The sequence below is a fragment of the Engystomops pustulosus genome, chromosome 9 (genome assembly GCF_040894005.1).
Source record: "Engystomops pustulosus chromosome 9, aEngPut4.maternal, whole genome shotgun sequence".
Taxonomy (NCBI): Eukaryota; Metazoa; Chordata; class Amphibia; order Anura; family Leptodactylidae; genus Engystomops; species Engystomops pustulosus.
The window spans coordinates 99,337,885-99,356,591 of record NC_092419.1 but is presented as its reverse complement, the minus strand read 5'-3'; the positions used below and the strand labels follow the sequence as shown (position 1 = coordinate 99,356,591).

General features: G+C 49.5%; 2 protein-coding genes across 3 annotated transcripts; one reads left to right on the top strand and one right to left on the bottom strand.

Moving 5' to 3' along the window:
• The first annotated feature begins 5,454 nt into the window (after positions 1-5,454).
• CFAP157 (cilia and flagella associated protein 157) lies at positions 5,455-10,211 on the top strand. Its single transcript, XM_072124520.1, has 9 exons — positions 5,455-5,661; positions 6,255-6,526; positions 6,871-7,024; positions 7,524-7,791; positions 8,352-8,482; positions 8,949-9,099; positions 9,502-9,683; positions 9,819-9,990; positions 10,074-10,211. The coding sequence occupies exons 1-9, from the start codon at positions 5,516-5,518 to the stop codon at positions 10,173-10,175; spliced, it is 1,578 nt and encodes a 525-aa protein (XP_071980621.1). The 5' UTR covers positions 5,455-5,515; the 3' UTR covers positions 10,176-10,211.
• Positions 10,021-17,995, bottom strand: PTRH1 (peptidyl-tRNA hydrolase 1 homolog). Of its 2 annotated transcripts, none has more exons than XM_072124522.1 (5): positions 17,811-17,995; positions 17,260-17,479; positions 11,977-12,076; positions 11,545-11,590; positions 10,021-11,458 (listed from the first exon to the last, which is right to left on the bottom strand). In XM_072124522.1, exons 1-5 carry the CDS (start codon positions 17,904-17,906, stop codon positions 11,249-11,251), a joined length of 672 nt encoding a protein of 223 aa, XP_071980623.1. In that variant the 5' UTR covers positions 17,907-17,995; the 3' UTR covers positions 10,021-11,248. The 2 variants fall into 2 exon arrangements, with proteins under 2 accessions (XP_071980623.1, XP_071980624.1); XM_072124523.1 differs by having other exon boundaries at positions 17,895-17,976.
• Between the last annotated feature and the right edge of the window lie 712 nt (positions 17,996-18,707).

The window sequence follows — 18,707 nt, the reverse complement described above, 5'->3', positions numbered from 1 at the left end:
ATTGTAGAACTCTCCTCTGCTAGTCCGATGATGATTTTAGCCCATTTCCGGTCAAGAAAAGACTCAGAAAGAACAGCCGGATACATGTAGCATGGTCCATGACCTCTAAGCTGCCAATGAGTGTACCGAAGCCCAGTGGTCCCTAGCCCAAACTGGCAGCAGTCCCTGAGAGTGACATATTATTCACTGTTATTGATTTGGCAAATGTTTTCCTCTCTGTGCCCCTACATGAGGATTGCCAGTACCTATTTGCCTTTACCAGTTCAGTATTCCAGTATACCTGATGTAGATTCCCACAAAGGGGGTAAAACTCACCCAGCCAATACCCCACGGCCCTACAGGGAGTAGACTGGCAGACTAGCCCCTTACTGGATGTTCTCCTTTTCAGTATGCGGATGACCTACTGTTTTTGTTTGCCAGGATGCATTTATTGACCTTATGTGTTTTCTGTTCCAGAAGGGTTGTAAAGTTTCCTGAGACAAACTCCAGTACTACCAGGAGAAGGTAGTCTTCCTACGCCACTGCTTCTCAGCCACAGGCAGACACCTGACAGAGGAAAGAAAGCTGGCAGTCCAGAATGTGCCCCTGTCCTGAGGCCCTAAGCCTCTTCACATGTTTCTAGGACTGGCCAGCTCCTGCAGGCCTAGGATAAGGTCTGCTGCCCCCAGCCCAATGCTGCCCCTTTCTGACTGCATTGCCTCTTCCCCATTTGCCCTTAGTCAGGAGGCAGTTGATGCATTCCATAGCCTTAAGCTGGCAAATTCTGTCTGCCCTGGCCCTGGGCACATGCCACTGAGCCAGACCTTTTATTTTATTTTGCACGGAGTATCTAGGAGACAGGTGTCTTAGCCCAGGAACGTGGTGGCCTCCCCAGTGGCCCACTATTAGGTCCGGTTAGACTCCGCCCCTCATGTGTCAGTAGCTGCAGCCAGCAATCTGCTCAGCAAGGCCAATGAGCTGATCCTAGACCCTAGATCACTCAGTTACAGTGCAAACCCCACATACCTTGCACAGTATCCTCACCCAAGTACAGCCCAAGCATCTGAGCAAAGGCCAGACAGCTCAGACTCCAGTGTGCACTCCTGATGCCCCAGGATACACTGATAAGGTGCACAGCTCTGAATCCTTCATTCTATCGCCAGTCTTCCAGGATTCAGAGAGGGGGGAGAGAAGGCTAATTAACCCAGATGTTGAGTTTTATTTCTCATAGATGGCTCCAGGTCTCCAGGAGAAGACAGACGGTTCTACACTGGATATGCAGTGGTCAGTGGCGCACATGAGGTAGTACAAGCAGAACCACTCCCTCCACACAGGTCAACGCAGGAGGTGAAGTGATGGCACTCAGGGAAGCGCTACAGCTGGTGAAAGGTAAAAGGACAAACATCTATACTCAAGGTATAGTTCTGGGGTCTAAACACGACTATGAACCCATATGGAAGGCTAGAGATTTCCTCACCTCTGCAGGGACCCCCTCTAAGCATGGCACGCTGGTTATAGAGCTCATGGATGCTCTCTTACTTCCACAAGAGGTGGGGATAATAAAAGGAAAAGCACACACAATTTGGTAACTCCACAAGCCAAGGGCAAGTATGTGGCTGACGGGATGGCGAAGGCAGCTGCACCGATGGAGCCCAGAGACTGTCCTGAAGTCTCAGCGGTGAGTTCTGAGCTAAAAGTTTGATCCACAGGTGTTCCAGTCCCTGGTGGCCCGAGTGTCATCAGAAGTGAAGGAAGTGTGGAGGAAAGCTGGAGCCCAGATGCCGATGGGACCTGGATGCTGGGAGAGAGGGTGTGCCTGCCCAGAGCCCTGCACCCGACAGTAAGTCAAGTAGCCCACGTACACACACACATATCCAAAACAGCCATGCTAGTGCACATAAACCGCAAGTGGTTTGCCCCGGGCGTTACTTCCCCTGTCACTAGACTAGTGAAAGCCTATATAGTCTGTGCCCGCCACAACCCGGGTAAGGTGGTAAAGACCCCACAGAAGGTGACACCCAAGCTGCTGTATCCCTTCCAGAGACTGCAGATGGATTTTATCCAGCTACCAAAAAGTGGTGCGTAGGAATACGTGCCTGTGTGCATTGATCTCTTTCCAGGGTGGCCAGAAGCTTCTCCCATGACCAAGGCCACTGCCAGAGCTGCAGCCAAGAAGTTGGTGAGTGAGATTTTTCTGCAGGTTTGGACTTCCAGAGACCATAGAGTCCGGTCGCAGAACCCACTTCACTGGACAGGTAAAGACCTGAAACCTTGTCCCTCCTGGGTGTAGAACAGGCCCTGAACACCCCTTAGCATCCCCAAGTTAGTGGTGGGATTGAAAGACTAAACGGCACTCTTAAGTTAGAGATCCAGGAGGCCATGGAAGTAACAGGGAAACCATGGCCCGAGTGCTTTCCTGCTGACCATCATTCAGTTAGGACCACACTCAACAGAAAGATGGGATTGTCCCCCTTTGAAGTACTTTTTGGCTGTGCACCCAGACTAGGCCCCTACTTCCCACAGACCCTAGAGATGATGGCAGGAAACCAGGTGGAACATGCCAGACAGTTGAGCCAGGCCTTGAAAAAGGTCGACAAAAGTGTTTCTGATTCCTTTTCAGATGCAGATAGAGACCTCAGGACGCATAACCTGAAGCCTGGAGACTACGTGGTGGTAAAGAGACACCAGAGAGAGAGTCTGGAGCCCTGCTACGATGGTCCTTTCCAAGTCCTGCTGACCAGTGCCACGTCTGTGAAGCTAGAGGGAAGTCAGCACGCTTCCATGCTTTCTATTGCAGATTAACCTATTCTTCTTGCTAGCTGGTCTCTTCTGACTGACTGTATGCTCAGGGACACCCCAACCATGCCTATCACTGTATCTATAGGGCTGACCAGGATGCCCTCAGGGTAGGAGACTTTACCTACGGTTGGTGCAACACGACAATGACCTTCTTTAACATTGAGAGCACAGGTAACCCTGTATTAGCAGTGTCTGATGTGTACAGGATTTGTGGGGATAGGAGAGTCAGGTCAGGCCTAGAGGCTGGGAAGGTGAGTGTACGGTGATAAAACTTGTGCATTCCTTCCTCGTGATCCCCAGGGATAAGGTTGATCAGACGCATAAAGAAAAGGTAGAGAATCCCAAAGGATTCTGGAGGTCTGAGAGGAGCCCCTAGATGACAACGTTTATATAGATACAGTGGGAGCACCAAGGGGGGTCCCAGATGAGTACAAGGCCCACAATCAGATATGGGCAGGTCTAGAGTCCATTATTCCCCAGAGAGCTATGAGCAAAGATGTTGGTTGGGTAACTGTTTTTATTGTAATCAACAGAAATTTGTGAATTATATCGGAGATGCTTCCCAGAACCGCATGGCTTTGGACATGACCCTTGCTGAGAAGGGAGGAGTCTGTAAGATGGTGGGAGTGGCTTGTCGCATATACATCCCAGATGACATCGCCCCCTATGGATCCATTACCCATGCTTGTGAAAAGATTGAAGGACTGTCCAGGGAACTCAAGAGAAACTCTGGGGTGGACACTTTGTCCTTCACTTTGTGGTTGGGGGATTGGAAGGGTTTCCTGTAAGTGGGGGTTATATTGGGGATTGTGATTTTGCTCTTGTCACTTATTGCGTGTTGTGTGGTCCCCCTCATCAAGTCCACCATGTCCCAGATGTCCGTCCACGACAGGAGAAGTGCCCGGAGCGGAGGATGATGCTGCCTGTTTACAAACCTATGGACTATGGGAACTCAGTGATGTGATTTGAGTGTGCGGGCCTGTAACCCCTGAGTGACCAGCCTCCAGGGGATCTGGTGAAGAGTTAACAAGTCCAGCAGGTACGGGCTTAGCCTACCTGTGGGTACCTGGAGCTTGAGGAGGTCGCTCAGGATGGAGTTACAGGCCAGCAAAGCTCAAAGGGGGGAATTGTTAAGGAGGTCGTACTGGTTTCGGACGCCATCTTGACTACTGTTCGCCATCTTAGATACAGCGGCCATGTTCCCTGACCATTGTCAAGTTAATGTCATGATTCAAACTTCATTTTATGTAACATATAACAACTCGTACATACATACATGCGCAACTGCACTCGCACATACATACATGCGCAACTGCACTCGCACATACATACATGCGCAACTGCACTCGCACATACATACATGCGCAACTGCACTCGTACATACATACATGCGCAACTGCACTCGTACATACATACATGCGCAACTGCACTCGTACATACATACATGCGCAACTGCACTCGCACATACATACATGCGCAACTGCACTCGCACATACATACATGCGCAACTGCACTCGCACATACATACATGCGCAACTGCACTCGCACATACATAGATGCGCAACTACACTCGTACATACATACATGCGCAACTGCACTCGCACATACATAGATGCGCAACTGCACTTGTACATACATACATGCGCAACTGCACTCGTACATACATACATGCACAACTACACTCGTATATGTATATACAGCCATAGACACTTTCATTTATATATTAGTTACATATATGCTTACATTCATACATACATTCATGCACACCCCTATATCTTCATAAAATTTACATTTATGCATACTTATATACGTGCAGTCATGCAATACATCCAGCATACACTATCATGTATACATACTAACATTCATACATATCTATACATATATCCTTCCATCCTGAATCATTACATTTATGCATACTGTACTTGCAGTTGTATAGATTTATTCATACTTACATATAGGTTAAACATAGCAGTTTCTTCCAGAAAAAGGTATCAATCAATTCACTAAAGTTTGGTCCCCTACTTAAGAACAACGACTTACAGACGACTCCTAGTTACAAACAGACCTCTGGATATTGGTAATTTACTGTACTTTTTCCTTAGGCTACAATAATCAGCTATAACAGTTATCACTGGTGTCTGTAATGAAGATTTATTGTTAATCCTGATTCTTATGACAATCCAACATTTTTAAAAACCAATTGTCACAGAGACAAAAAAAATTTGTCTGGGGGTTACAATTATAAAATATACAGTTCCGACTTACATACAAATTCAACTCAAGAACAAACCTACAGAACCTATCTTATACGTAACCCAGGGACTTCCTATATACATATCTATAATATAGATATGTATCCTATACCTACTACCACCTATTGCAGGGTACACTTCTAAAGCTTCACTCTTATTAGATTTAAAGGGAATGTCCTACAGGGAAGAATTTGTATTATTGATGTTCTTGGTGTGTCACTGCCATGGTGTAATGTAGTGTCATAATCGTTGAGGTTCCTTGATTGAAAGCCAGCAGAGATCTTGAAGAATTGATACAGAAAGTATTCTTGGAAACGTCATTCCCTAATAGTGGAGTGGACTAGGAGGAGGCCGGGTGTCCCAGTGCTGCCAGCATGGCATCTCCACCGCCCTACACCCCGCCCACAGGGGCGTGCGGGGGCGTGCTAGAGGGCGGGGCGAGTTGCTTAGCAGCAGGACGCTGCGGTCAGTGTACACCTATCACGATGCCGCCCAAGAAGAAGAAGGGGAAATCGAGCGCCGCCGGGAAGAAGGAGAAACCGGGGGACAAGCCCAAAACCGAGCCCGTCACCGAGGAGAGCAAGGAGTACTACCTGCTCCAGATCCGGGACCTAGAGGGCCGCCTGGAGAGGTGACAACATCAAGAGGTTCTGCAGCAGCTGAAACGCTGTCTGTCCTCAGGACACTATAAATAAAGTTATTTTAATTGAAAAAAATCCGCACATAATTATATATAGATTGTCACTATATCACTTTTTTTTTTTTTAAATAACTTTATTTATAAACTAAGTGACAGCATATGAGCTACTGATCCCAGGTGTGGGGGGACGATGTGAGGGACAAAATATGTGTAGCGCACTGCAATATGTTTTTGTATCCCCACATAAAAAAGGGGCCCTATTATTTTAGCCCTCACTAGTAATCCCCTCACTTTTCTGTAGCCCCCACTTATAGTAAACCCTTTTGTATCCCTCTCCCCCACCTTCTGACACTGGGTCACACACCAAAATCTAGGACCGTCTCATCCGATGGTTGGGGGATTGGTTCCTGTGTCGTTTCTCTAGTAATTAGGATTAATAAGGCATCTCAGAAGTCTAATAGATCAGATTCATTATGGGGCGGTTTTGAAGAAACTTGTGACCCCTGTTCTAATGGTCGCTGGCGGTCCCAGCAATCCGAAATTTTTCAGTGATTTCCACTTATCATTGGATTTTTTTTCATCAGATACCAAAAGAAATGGGACGAAATCTGTGCAAAGGAGGACTTCTTCCAGTCACAGTTCGACCAACTTTCCAGCGACAAGAAGGAGATTGTGTCCTTCCTGAAGCGCACCCTGAACCAGCGCATGGATGAGATAGCAGACCTCAACGAGCAGCTGTCCAGACTGCAGCAGGCCAAGGATGCCGAGAAGGAGGCCTATGAGGGGCAGCTGGCAGGGGTGACACACGAGTTCCAGGAGACCAAGGAAAAACTGACATCGGAGAACATGCTGCTAGGTAATGGTCTGGGTACTAAGCCATAGAGCTCACACTCTATACAGTCATCAAAGGTGTGACTGCAGTATGAGGTTTCACATGACTACAATTGGTTTTGATGGGGGACACACAGAAGGGGTATATGACCACCAGGGACATGTGTGGCATATCACCCCCACTGCTGTGAATGTAGAGGCGGCCATGTTTGTGCAGTCCTCTCCATCCACTTCTTTACAAGTCATCAATATACACAAACAAAAATGCTCCTACATTTTTGAGACGGGAATTACTCTTTTTTAGCTGTAACATAAGGCTCCTGTTAATCCAGGCATATCCTCAGTTTACTGTTGTTTCCTTACTGTCAGCGGGTAAGCTGGCCTCCTTGGAAGAGTTCAGGGTGCAGAAAGAAGATCTGATGGCCAAGTTTGCAGCACTGGAGGAAAAGTTAATAAAACAGGAGGAAGAGCACAAAGACATGATGTACAAGCTGGAGAAGAAGGCCGTGCAGGACAAGGACAGGTCAGTGCTCCGTAACATGGGGCACCACTCATCCTTATCCGAGAATCCATATAGTGTAACCCTAAGATTTCCTTACACAACTGTTCACACTAGACCAGCCAGGGGCAAAAGACGTCACTAAGACTTGGCCCTCCACAGCTCAGCTATCCCCTTTATCGGAACAGAAATGGAAAGCCTAACGTTCATTTGACTGAAAACCTTTCCTCCCAAGCCTAACCTAAGCACATGCATGCTGGACTCAGCCGAGGGTGCATTTGTTCTCAGCAACATGAGGAGAATAAGTTATTGTCAGGTAGTGGTTTATCTTCTATTAGCAAACAGTTGCACCCCTCAGTATGCATTAAATGGTAAATTAGTTAACTTGGTTAAAGATCACACAACAGACGTTCCCCAGATATAAGGTGCTACCGGGGAAATAAGGGCAGTTGACTGGATACATGGGGGCTTTATCGTAGCCTCTGGGGGGTATTATTAATATTTGAGATGGATATCTTCTTAGATTGAAGAAGGAAATGGTGCAGAAGGTGAACACTGTGGCAGCTGAGTTCCGCAGAGTATCAAACGATCAGATGGCGGAGACCACAAAGCGTGCGATCCGTGAGAATGTAGCCATCAGTTCACAGCTCGCCAAAATGTCTGAAAAGAGCCTAGAGCTGATCCAAGAGAACGACCAGCTGAAGGAACATGAAGCGGAGCTGAGGAAACAGCTGGAGATGCTTGAGGAGAATGAGAAGGAGTATGTGAGGAACAACCTCAGCAACCAGAAGGTAAAAGCCCAAGGTGTCAATGGTTAGGATTTCACAACCGCCACCCAATAGAGTGTAGCCCTCAAAGGTGGAATGCATGATGCAACACTATGTTATAGGTCTTGTTCGGACATACTCTTCCATTTCATCTCTGCATGGAGAGAGGTAACTGCATGCTGGCGGGACGATACTATCCACCTGATGTCCAGCGAGTATGGTGCCAGACCTGTTCATCAGAATCTTACCCATGCATGATATTTGCTACTTGAAAGGACACATGTATTGTCATATGTCCTGCCTAGTGTTAGCCTGCGTCCCTCCTATCCCCACGAAAGTTAGATTGGGTGCGTTCACCTGGACAATCCCTCTTACACCAACTCAATTGACATCTGTTTGTGGCAATGCTTGTGTCACATAATCACAAAAAAGCTGTAACCATTAAATCCAGAGACTACATCAACCCATCAGCCATGCTGCCAGCTCTGCTCTCAGGGCACTCATTTGGCAAATGTGATCCCCTAAACTTAGGGAGGAGTAGGAATTAACTACATCATTACTGAATAACGTATTCTGTGTTATAGGTGATCCGTATGCTGACTGAGAAGTGTAACCAGCAGCAGGCAATGCTAGACGTGGCCATTCAGAAGGAGCAGGACCTGAACCATCTGCACATGGAGCATCAGTCCCTTCAAGAAGAAGCACAAGCCCTGAGGTAAGGAACCTGAGAATGATCAGGACATGTAAATAGGGAAGGCATGGCTGCTATTGTGTTGGTATATGGTTCTAGCCCTAATCCTTACGTCTCCATGGTTGAAGACAACACATTGGTCCAGATTTATCAAAAAATTTGCAGTTTGCCTGTGTATAGTGCAGAAGGCGCCAGATTCAGGATTTGTGGTGCACGTTCTTCATGAATCTTTTGTTGGACACTGCTTGCAGAATTTTGTGTCGCGTTAGGAATAGTGAAGCCATGACACAGATGTGTCTCGGACACTTTATGAATACAGGTGCAAGCAGTTTCCACTAAAAATTCACACAGAAAACTAGTACAAAGGCTGTAATAAATCTGGGCCATGATGGAGTCTGATTCTGCCTGTAATGGCTATAGGAGTGGAGTACGGACATTACACGATGTAGGTAGAATATGCTGTAAATAACAGGGTGTGGATTCCCTCTAGGCAGAGAATGACGTTCATGGAGGAAGAGGTGCAAAGACTCATGGAGGAGACAAACAAAACCAACAGACAACTAGAGGACGAGGTGAAGAAGAGGCGATCAGTGGAGAAAGTCCTAAGTCGGGCAGCGGCTTCTCTGAAAGACATGCTCATGGTATGAAGTTCAGTGTAAGGCACATTGTGATAGTCCCAAGGCAAATGTTGACTGGTGCAGGTCTGGGTGCACAGATCCCTAAAAATCAATAGAACAAAGGGACACAAGCACTCGGCTGTACATTATAAGACCTGCCAGGGCTACACACAGATGACTGGCAGAGGATACAGGCTTCCAATAAAATTACCTATAAGTGCATCATGTCCTTAAGGGACCCCCATCTCTTATCCAGCACATATTCCCTTGCATAAGCACTAGATTTCTCTGTCCATTAGGAGTCCAATATTCTTACTGATTCCATGGAACATATATGTTCACAGTCACAGTATATGAACAGAACACAGTCACAGCCCACAATCCACAGTGACAGCCCACATATACCACTATATTGTGCATTTGCAGGAGAAGTTGAGCGAGGAGGAAGAAGATGACAAACAAGTTGAATCCCTTGCAAGACGCAACCAGATGCTGCACAGTCTTCTGGTGCTCCTGAACAGCGCGGCCGCTCTAGGACTGGGCCCGGCCCTAAATGAATTCCAGAGTAACGACACACACTATGTGGAGCACCTGACACCACACCGGAGGTACATGGAGATTATTATGAAGTATTTCTTCAGCTACCAAGTCCATCCAATACAGTGTAATTCTTACTGTAAATGTGGTTGTGGCCTCTTCATTTCTTTCCATATACTTAGTAAGTTCATTTTGTTACCCTTTAGGCGGACAGTCTCCCCGACCCTGAAGGGTCCTGGTGTGACCCCTCATTATCATATAGGAGATCTAGGACTGGTGCCAAGACAAGACGTTTCCAGTGCTGTACTCGGCAAGATTGGGATGTTATCCAGAACCACAAAGCTTGGTCCAGTACAAGCCCACCCTGCCCTAGCAAAGGTAGGTCTCAATGAGAGCGCCAAGGAAATGTACTTTAAATGTATTTTATATAGATCTTACACATTTCCACCTTCTACTTGCAGGACCTGCTTACACTAAGCCAAGAGCGAAATCTCCCAAAACAAAAACCGCTCCCAGGAATCTCCTCCACACCGCCCGGCAATGCCCTTCTCATGGCTAAATGACAATAAACTTCATCTTAGTACATATGTAGAAACAAACAGTAGCAATATAAACTAGTGGATAAGCCACCCAACCTCCTGTTCTCACAGGCGACCCCGTGTATCTAGGGCGTGAACCCCTAACCTAGCGGAGTAACAATGGAAGACAATATAGAAGAGATAACTTTCTTTTGAATTATTCATTTTCATTTAAAACTAACTTTTGATAAGAATAAGAACTTTTGATAAGAATAAGTTAGGCTGCACTTTGTTCACATTTCACATGATCTTCAGGAATCTGCCGCACTCTTCGGGCACCCAAAGTGAGTGCACCAATTTTTCTGCTGTACTTAGACATAATTGTGGTGCACCCCCGTTAAACTAACTTTATACACACCGGGACGCCCTTTTAGATGCACAGTATTGTGTTGCAACGTGTATAGTGCAGCCCTGACACAATACTGTCGGAAACACTGCATAAATACACATGCAACAAGTCTACGCAGATTGCTTGATGAATGTGGGACATTGAGAGTAGTTCTGCCTGGGGCCTGTGTCACGCTCCACCCCCTGACATAACACAGCACTTGTTTTACCATGCAAGTTCCTTTAAAGGGGTTTCCCCGCAAAATAGTGGGATAGGGCCTTACTTGCTGATAGGTGGGAGTCTCAGTGATGAGAACCCTACAGATCACCTCCATGTCCGTTTGGCTCCATTCACCTCTATGGAGCTGATGGAGATTGCAGAGGGTCATGCCTAGTAGATAGGGCCTGACTTTTTTGTGGGAAAACTCCTTTAACCATTCAATAACCTATTTATAGCTACACATTGCTCCCATCTGTGAAGCCTCTTCAAGTCGACTTCCCAAGATACAATAGTGATTCTAATGTGCTGTAAAGAGGTTCTTCAACTTGCTGCATTGAGGTCAAATCAATTATATATCCTATCAATGCACATCACAGGGGGTCTGACATCTAGAAGGTTACGCTCTGATGATGGTGGTCCAAATAGTATAATCGTCTGCTTCCGCCGGACCACAGGCAGCTCCTCTTCAGCTATCAGTCTATCAATTGATTATTCTAGGTTGTAGCTACCATCATATGCGGTTTTCCACTGGTCCAGCCTTTGTCACAGAATTAGGGGCCTGAGTTCTTTTTTGGATGTGTCCAAGTAATAAGTCCAGACCTTTGTCCAGTACTGGGGGCAGCATCTCCTGCTCAGTCTTCGTGAAGCGTCCAAGTACATATGTGGTCACTGAAGACTTGTCGGAGGGACGTCCGATACCGATCAAAAGTCTGATCATCGTCTGCCGAGAAAAAAATAGGGTAACGTAAAATTTACAACATAAGTAAAGGCAGGCGTACTTAAAGGGGCGTCTGCTGCAAGACTTACATCTGTCTTCAGGTGGTCGATGCAGGAGCGGACGCCATTGTGGCCCCTAGATAAGACACAGATGAAACAAGGGTAAGTCACACTACAGAGCTGTACTGCAGCCACACAGCAGGGAACAAGTTAACAAATAGGTGATGACCTCAAGTTCAGCTCCTTTAAAGTAGATCTACCAGGTCTCTGTTTGAGGGCAGTATAGGAATGAGGGGGAGTCGCTGAAACCTGAGATACATATTTGTCTATGATTTTTCCTGTATTTTTTATGCAAAAAGTTTTTAGCAAAAGCCCGTGTGTCATGTTTTCTCCACAGTTCAATAAAATACTAAATATGATTAAGGAAAATTAGTTATCCTGACGCTCAGCTTCTCCTCCAACCAATGGTGACACCAGATCACAGCTCTGCGGACAGGTATTGATCACTGTAAAGCGAGTCACCTTGCGCTCCCTCCCAGCTTCAGCGTCACCTTCCCTAGGGATTTGTCCAGTTCATCGTGCAGCAGATAGATATTCTCAGGGGTCAGGCGAAATTTTCCAGCTGGAAAAGACAAATAATAATGTAATTGGATGAATTACATCTCTTAATGGTGGAAAAGAGGTGGAAATGTCACGTAGTATAAAAAAAGAAAAAGTTCCCTGACAAAAAGCCACCTTATAATAGGTGATTTTCGTAACAACCCCCCCCCCTTACGTCATCTGCTGTACTGCACATAGATTCCCATTCCATTTATCCCTTGTACAACGGGATATGGAAATACTTCTGACACCAAGACCCTCACTGATCACAAGAAAGAGGGTCCCGGAGTCCCCTACATGAATGAAACAGAAGTGCACATACATGACAACTGCTCCGATTATTACTATGGGACTCAGGACTATAGGACTAAGAGAATAGGATATAAATGTCCCTATTACATCTAGCAACAGTGATAGGAAAAACAGGCATCTAGTGGTGTCCTCGTAACAGCAGCAGCATGACAATACAATAGCATGGCACATTACAAAAACATTATGTGGGGCACTGTTGTAGACATTCTGTGTTATGGTGGGGGCACTGCTGTAGGCTGGATCTCTTGTGGGGGGCACTGCTATAGGTTGGATCTGTTATGGGGGGGGCACTGCTGTAGGCTGGATCTGTTATGGGGGGGCACTGCTGTAGGCTGGATCTGTTATGGGGGGGCACTGCTGTAGGCTGGATCTGTTATGGGGGGCACTGCTGTAGGCTGGATCTGTTATGGGGGGGGGCACTGCTGTAGGCTGGATCTGTTATGGGGGGGGGCACTGCTGTAGGCTGGATCTGTTATGGGGGGGCACTGCTGTAGGCTGGATCTGTTATGGGGGGGCACTGCTGTAGGCTGGATCTGTTATGGGGGGGGCACTGCTGTAGGCTGGATCTGTTATGGGGGGGCACTGCTGTAGGCTGGATCTGTTATGGGGGGGGCACTGCTGTAGGCTGGATCTGTTATGGGGGGGGGCACTGCTGTAGGCTGGATCTGTTATGGGGGGGGGCACTGCTGTAGGCTGGATCTGTTATGGGGGGGGCACTGCTGTAGGCTGGATCTGTTATGGGGGGGGCACTGCTGTAGGCTGGATCTGTTATGGGGGGGGCACTGCTGTAGGCTGGATCTGTTATGGGGGGGGGCACTGCTGTAGGCTGGATCTGTTATGGGGGGGCACTGCTGTAGGCTGGATCTGTTATGGGGGGGCACTGCTGTAGGCTGGATCTGTTATGGGGGGGCACTGCTGTAGGCTGGATCTGTTATGGGGGGGCACTGCTGTAGGCTGGATCTGTTATGGGGGGGCACTGCTGTAGGCTGGATCTGTTATGGGGGGGCACTGCTGTAGGCTGGATCTGTTATGGGGGGGGCACTGCTGTAGGCAGGATCTGTTATGGGGGGGGGACTGCTGTAGGCAGGATCTGTTATGGGGGGGGGACTGCTGTAGGCTGGATCTGTTATGGGGGGGGGCACTGCTGTAGGCTGGATCTGTTATGGGAGGGCACTGCTGTAGGCTGGATCTGTTATGGGGGGGGGCACTGCTGTAGGCTGGATCTGTTATGGGGGGGGGCACTGCTGTAGGCTGGATCTGTTATGGGGGGGGGCACTGCTGTAGGCTGGATCTGTTATGGGGGGGGGCACTGCTGTAGGCTGGATCTGTTATGGGGGGGGCACTGCTGTAGGCTGGATCTGTTATGGGGGGGGGCACTGCTGTAGGCTGGATCTGTTATGGGGGGGGGCACTGCTGTAGGCTGGATCTGTTATGGGGGGGGGGACTGCTGTAGGCTGGATCTGTTATGGGGGGGCACTGCTGTAGGCTGGATCTGTTATGGGGGGGCACTGCTGTAGGCTGGATCTGTTATGGGGGGGCACTGCTGTAGGCTGGATCTGTTATGGGGGGGCACTGCTGTAGGCTGGATCTGTTATGGGGGGGCACTGCTGTAGGCTGGATCTGTTATGGGGGGGCACTGCTGTAGGCTGGATCTGTTATGGGGGGGCACTGCTGTAGGCTGGATCTGTTATGGGGGGGCACTGCTGTAGGCTGGATCTGTTATGGGGGGGCACTGCTGTAGGCTGGATCTGTTATGGGGGGGCACTGCTGTAGGCTGGATCTGTTATGGGGGGGGGCACTGCTGTAGGCTGGATCTGTTATGGGGGGGGCACTGCTGTAGGCTGGATCTGTTATGGGGGGGGCACTGCTGTAGGCTGGATCTGTTATGGGGGGGGCACTGCTGTAGGCTGGATCTGTTATGGGGGGGGCACTGCTGTAGGCTGGATCTGTTATGGGGGGGGCACTGCTGTAGGCTGGATCTGTTATGGGGGGGGCACTGCTGTAGGCTGGATCTGTTATGGGGGGGGCACTGCTGTAGGCTGGATCTGTTATGGGGGGGGCACTGCTGTAGGCTGGATCTGTTATGGGGGGGGGCACTGCTGTAGGCTGGATCTGTTATGGGGGGGGCACTGCTGTAGGCTGGATCTGTTATGGGGGGGGGCACTGCTGTAGGCTGGATCTGTTATGGGGGGGGGGTACTGCTGTAGGCTGGATCTGTTATGGGGGGGGCACTGCTGTAGGCTGGATCTGTTATGGGGGGGGCACTGCTGTAGGCTGGATCTGTTATGGGGGGGGCACTGCTGTAGGCTGGATCTGTTATGGGGGGGGCACTGCTGTAGGCTGGATCTGTTATGGGGGGGGCACTGCTGTAGGCTGGATCTGTTATGGGGGGGGCACTGCTGTAGGCTGGATCTGTTATGGGGGGGCACTGCTGTAGGCTGGATCTGTTATGGGGGGGCACTGCTGTAGGCTGGATCTGTTATGGGGGGGCACTGCTGTAGGCTGGATCTGTTATGGGGGGGCACTGCTGTAGGCTGGATCTGTTATGGGGGGGCACTGCTGTAGGCTGGATCTGTTATGGGGGGGCACTGCTGTAGGCTGGATCTGTTATGGGGGGGCACTGCTGTAGGCTGGATCTGTTATGGGGGGGGCACTGCTGTAGGCAGGATCTGTTATGGGGGGGGGACTGCTGTAGGCTGGATCTGTTATGGGGGGGGGCACTGCTGTAGGCTGGATCTGTTATGGGAGGGCACTGCTGTAGGCAGGATCTGTTATGGGGGGGGGCACTGCTGTAGGCAGGATCTGTTATGGGGGGGCACTGCTGTAGGCTGGATCTGTTATGGGGGGGGCACTGCTGTAGGCTGGATCTGTTATGGGGGGGGCACTGCTGTAGGTTGGAGCTGTTATGGGGGGCACTGCTGTAGGCTGGATCTGTTATGGGGGGGCACTGTTGTAGGCTGGATCTGTTATGGTGGGGGCACTGCTGTAGGCTGGATCTCTTATGGGGGGCACTGCTGTAGGTTGGAACTCTTATGGGAGGGCACTGCTGTAGGCAGGATCTGTTATGGGCGGGGCACTGCTGTAGGCAGGATCTGTTATGGGCGGGGCACTGCTGTAGGCAGGATCTGTTATGGGCGGGGCACTGCTGTAGGCAGGATCAGTTATGGGGGGGCACTGCTGTAGGCAGGATCAGTTATGGGGGGGCACTGCTGTAGGCAGGATCAGTTATGGGGGGGCACTGCTGTAGGTTGGAACTGTTATGGGGGGGGGGCACTGCTGTAGGCTGGATCTGTTATGGGGGGGGGCACTGCTGTAGGCTGGATCTGTTATGGGAGGGCACTTCTGTAGGCAGGATCTGTTATGGGGGGGCACTGCTGTAGGCTGGATCTGTTATGGGGGGGGCACTTCTGTAGGCTGGATCTGTTATGGGGGGCACTGCTGTAGGCTGGATCTGTTATGGGGGGGCACTGCTGTAGGCTGGATCTGTTATGGTGGGGGCACTGCTGTAGGCTGGATCTCTTATGGGGGGCACTGCTGTAGGTTGGAACTCTTATGGGAGGGCACTGCTGTAGGCAGGATCTGTTATGGGAGGGCACTGCTGTAGGCAGGATCTGTTATGGGAGGGCACTGCTGTAGGCAGGATCTGTTATGGGCGGGGCACTGCTGTAGGCAGGATCTGTTATGGGCGGGGCACTGCTGTAGGCAGGATCAGTTATGGGGGGGCACTGCTGTAGGCAGGATCAGTTATGGGGGGGCACTGCTGTAGGCAGGATCAGTTATGGGGGGGCACTGCTGTAGGTTGGAACTGTTATGGGGGGGGGCACTGCTGTAGGCTGGATCTGTTATGGGGGGGGGGCACTGCTGTAGGCTGGATCTGTTATGGGAGGGCACTTCTGTAGGCAGGATCTGTTATGGGGGGGGCACTGCTGTAGGCTGGATCTGTTATGGGGGGGGCACTGCTGTAGGCTGGATCTGTTATGGGGGGGCACTGCTGTAGGCTGGATCTGTTATGGGGGGGCACTGCTGTAGGCTGGATCTGTTATGGGGGGGCACTGCTGTAGGCTGGATCTGTTATGGGGGGGGGCACTGCTGTAGGCAGGATCTGTTATGGGGGGGGGACTGCTGTAGGCTGGATCTGTTATGGGGAAGGGCACTGCTGTAGGCTGGATCTGTTATGGGAGGGCACTGCTGTAGGCTGGATCTGTTATGGGGGGGGCACTGCTGTAGGCTGGATCTGTTATGGGGGGGGGCACTGCTGTAGGCTGGATCTGTTATGGGGGGGGGCACTGCTGTAGGCTGGATCTGTTATGGGGGGGGGCACTGCTGTAGGCTGGATCTGTTATGGGGGGGGGGCACTGCTGTAGGCTGGATCTGTTATGGGGGGGCACTGCTGTAGGCAGGATCTGTTATGGGGGGGGGCACTGCTGTAGGCAGGATCTGTTATGGGGGGGGGCACTGCTGTAGGCTGGATCTGTTATGGGAGGGCACTTCTGTAGGCAGGATCTGTTATGGGGGGGGGCACTGCTGTAGGCAGGATCTGTTATGGGGGGGGCACTGCTGTAGGCTGGATCTGTTATGGGGGGGGCACTGCTGTAGGTTGGAACTGTTATGGGGGGGCACTGCTGTAGGCTGGATCTGTTATGGGGGGCACTGCAGTAGCCTGGATCTGTTATGGGGGGCACTGCAGTAGCCTGGATCTGTTATGGGGGGCACTGCAGTAGCCTGGATCTGTTATGGGGGGCACTGCAGTAGCCTGGATCTGTTATGGGGGGCTCTGTTGCAGACCTTATCTGCTAAGGGGCAGACATTGTTGTAACCTGGTTATTATGGGGGCACTGTTGCACTCATCCAGCACCATGTATCCTACACCTGTAATGATGCCGTCGTCCTCACCTGCATTAGCCACACTGGTCCCATTCACGTTCATAAACTGCCGGGGTTTTATTAGGACCAGGTGAACGCCATTGTGCTGGGCAGTGACCAGGTCCACTCCCGTCCGTCTGTCCGTCCGCCACTGATCAGCGACATTGAGCTTCCGTGCCAAGTGGTTAATGGCGGCCATGCCCACACTGTGCCTGGTGCCAGCCATGCCATGATTGCCAAGTCCTACCACCTACACACAGGAGACAATATGTGATAACACGCACTCTCAAAGTTTGATTTGTAAAGCGCTATGGAATTTGATTTGCTATATAAAGATTATTATTATTACTATATCACCTCCGGACGTCTGTTACAGGGTGGGTATAATTTGGGCCGTGGGTCATTCATTGGTGGCACGTTTTATAATAACCTGCCATTATTACATGTGATATAGAATAAAACACACATCTATGGGCTCCCACCTCTATCACAGAGGACACAGGGACATTTCCCATACAAACATGGCTGAAATCTACACTACTGAATGTCATAGACCTCAACGTATAAACCAATTCATTCACCATAAAGTGCAGCTCCCTGCTGGGACCTCCGCCGGCTGCCTGCCTCATACACCGAGCCAGGCGGAGGCCGCACACAGCTCTCACCGACTGCAGCATGCTCCTCTACCAACATGGCGGAAAGCATCGCCTCACTTCCAGGTCACGTGACGCCGACATTCCTGTCATGTGATAAGGGCAGATAGAAGAATAGAGAGAGGCGCAATGTAGGGCGCAGGGTGAGGACTAAAGGGAGAGCGACACCTAGCGTCGTAATGTGGAACCACAGCCGATGTCTGAGATGAGATAAAATGATGATTAGAGTAGAGATGAGATAGATAGATATAGATAGATATGAGATAGATAGATAGATAGATAGATAGATAGATAGATAGAGCTGCTTCACACTGAATTTTGTATTGTATTTTACGTCTGCAGTTCAGTGATTTTCTCAGGTGTTTTACTGAGCCATCGTTTTAGTGGGCGTTTTCACATTTCAGATGTGTCCAAAAAAAAATTTGGACACCTGTCCTATTTTTTTTCCATGGGTGTGGATCATGGAAGACCACAAGTCTATGGGTCCGCAAAAGAAACACCTACAACATTAATTTTTTTTCACTGAGGCTAAAAAAACAGCTGTGATGTTTTCTAAGCAATGTTAAACCTTCACGTTATTTTCCGAACACAGAGACAAAAACCGAAGAAAAACAAAACGGATGCGCCAATGCAAATGTGAAAGAGACCTTCGTCTGTGATCAGTCCGTGATTGTAAGAACTGCAATGCCACACACTGATCACTATGCTAATGACTGAACACTTTGCATTACCCATATATACTCGAGTATAAGCCGAGGTACCTAATTTTAACACAAAAACTGGCAAAAAACTAATTCGAGTATAAGCCTAGGATGGGAAATGCAT

Bases quoted from the DNA above. Each gene is read 5' to 3' on its own strand.
- CFAP157 (XM_072124520.1), top strand. From the start codon at position 5,516: ATGCCGCCCAAGAAGAAGAAGGGGAAATCGAGCGCCGCCGGGAAGAAG. The intron at 7,025-7,523 runs GTCAGTGCTCCG...ATATCTTCTTAG, and splicing joins GCCGTGCAGGACAAGGACAG to ATTGAAGAAGGAAATGGTGC. The intron at 9,100-9,501 runs GTATGAAGTTCA...GTGCATTTGCAG, and splicing joins CTCTGAAAGACATGCTCATG to GAGAAGTTGAGCGAGGAGGA.
- PTRH1 (XM_072124522.1), bottom strand. From the start codon at position 17,906: ATGCTGCAGTCGGTGAGAGCTGTGTGCGGCCTCCGCCTGGCTCGGTGT. The intron at 11,591-11,976 runs GTGACTCGCTTT...TGTCTTATCTAG, and splicing joins AAGCTGGGAGGGAGCGCAAG to GGGCCACAATGGCGTCCGCT. The intron at 11,459-11,544 runs GTAAGTCTTGCA...TTTTCTCGGCAG, and splicing joins TCGACCACCTGAAGACAGAT to ACGATGATCAGACTTTTGAT.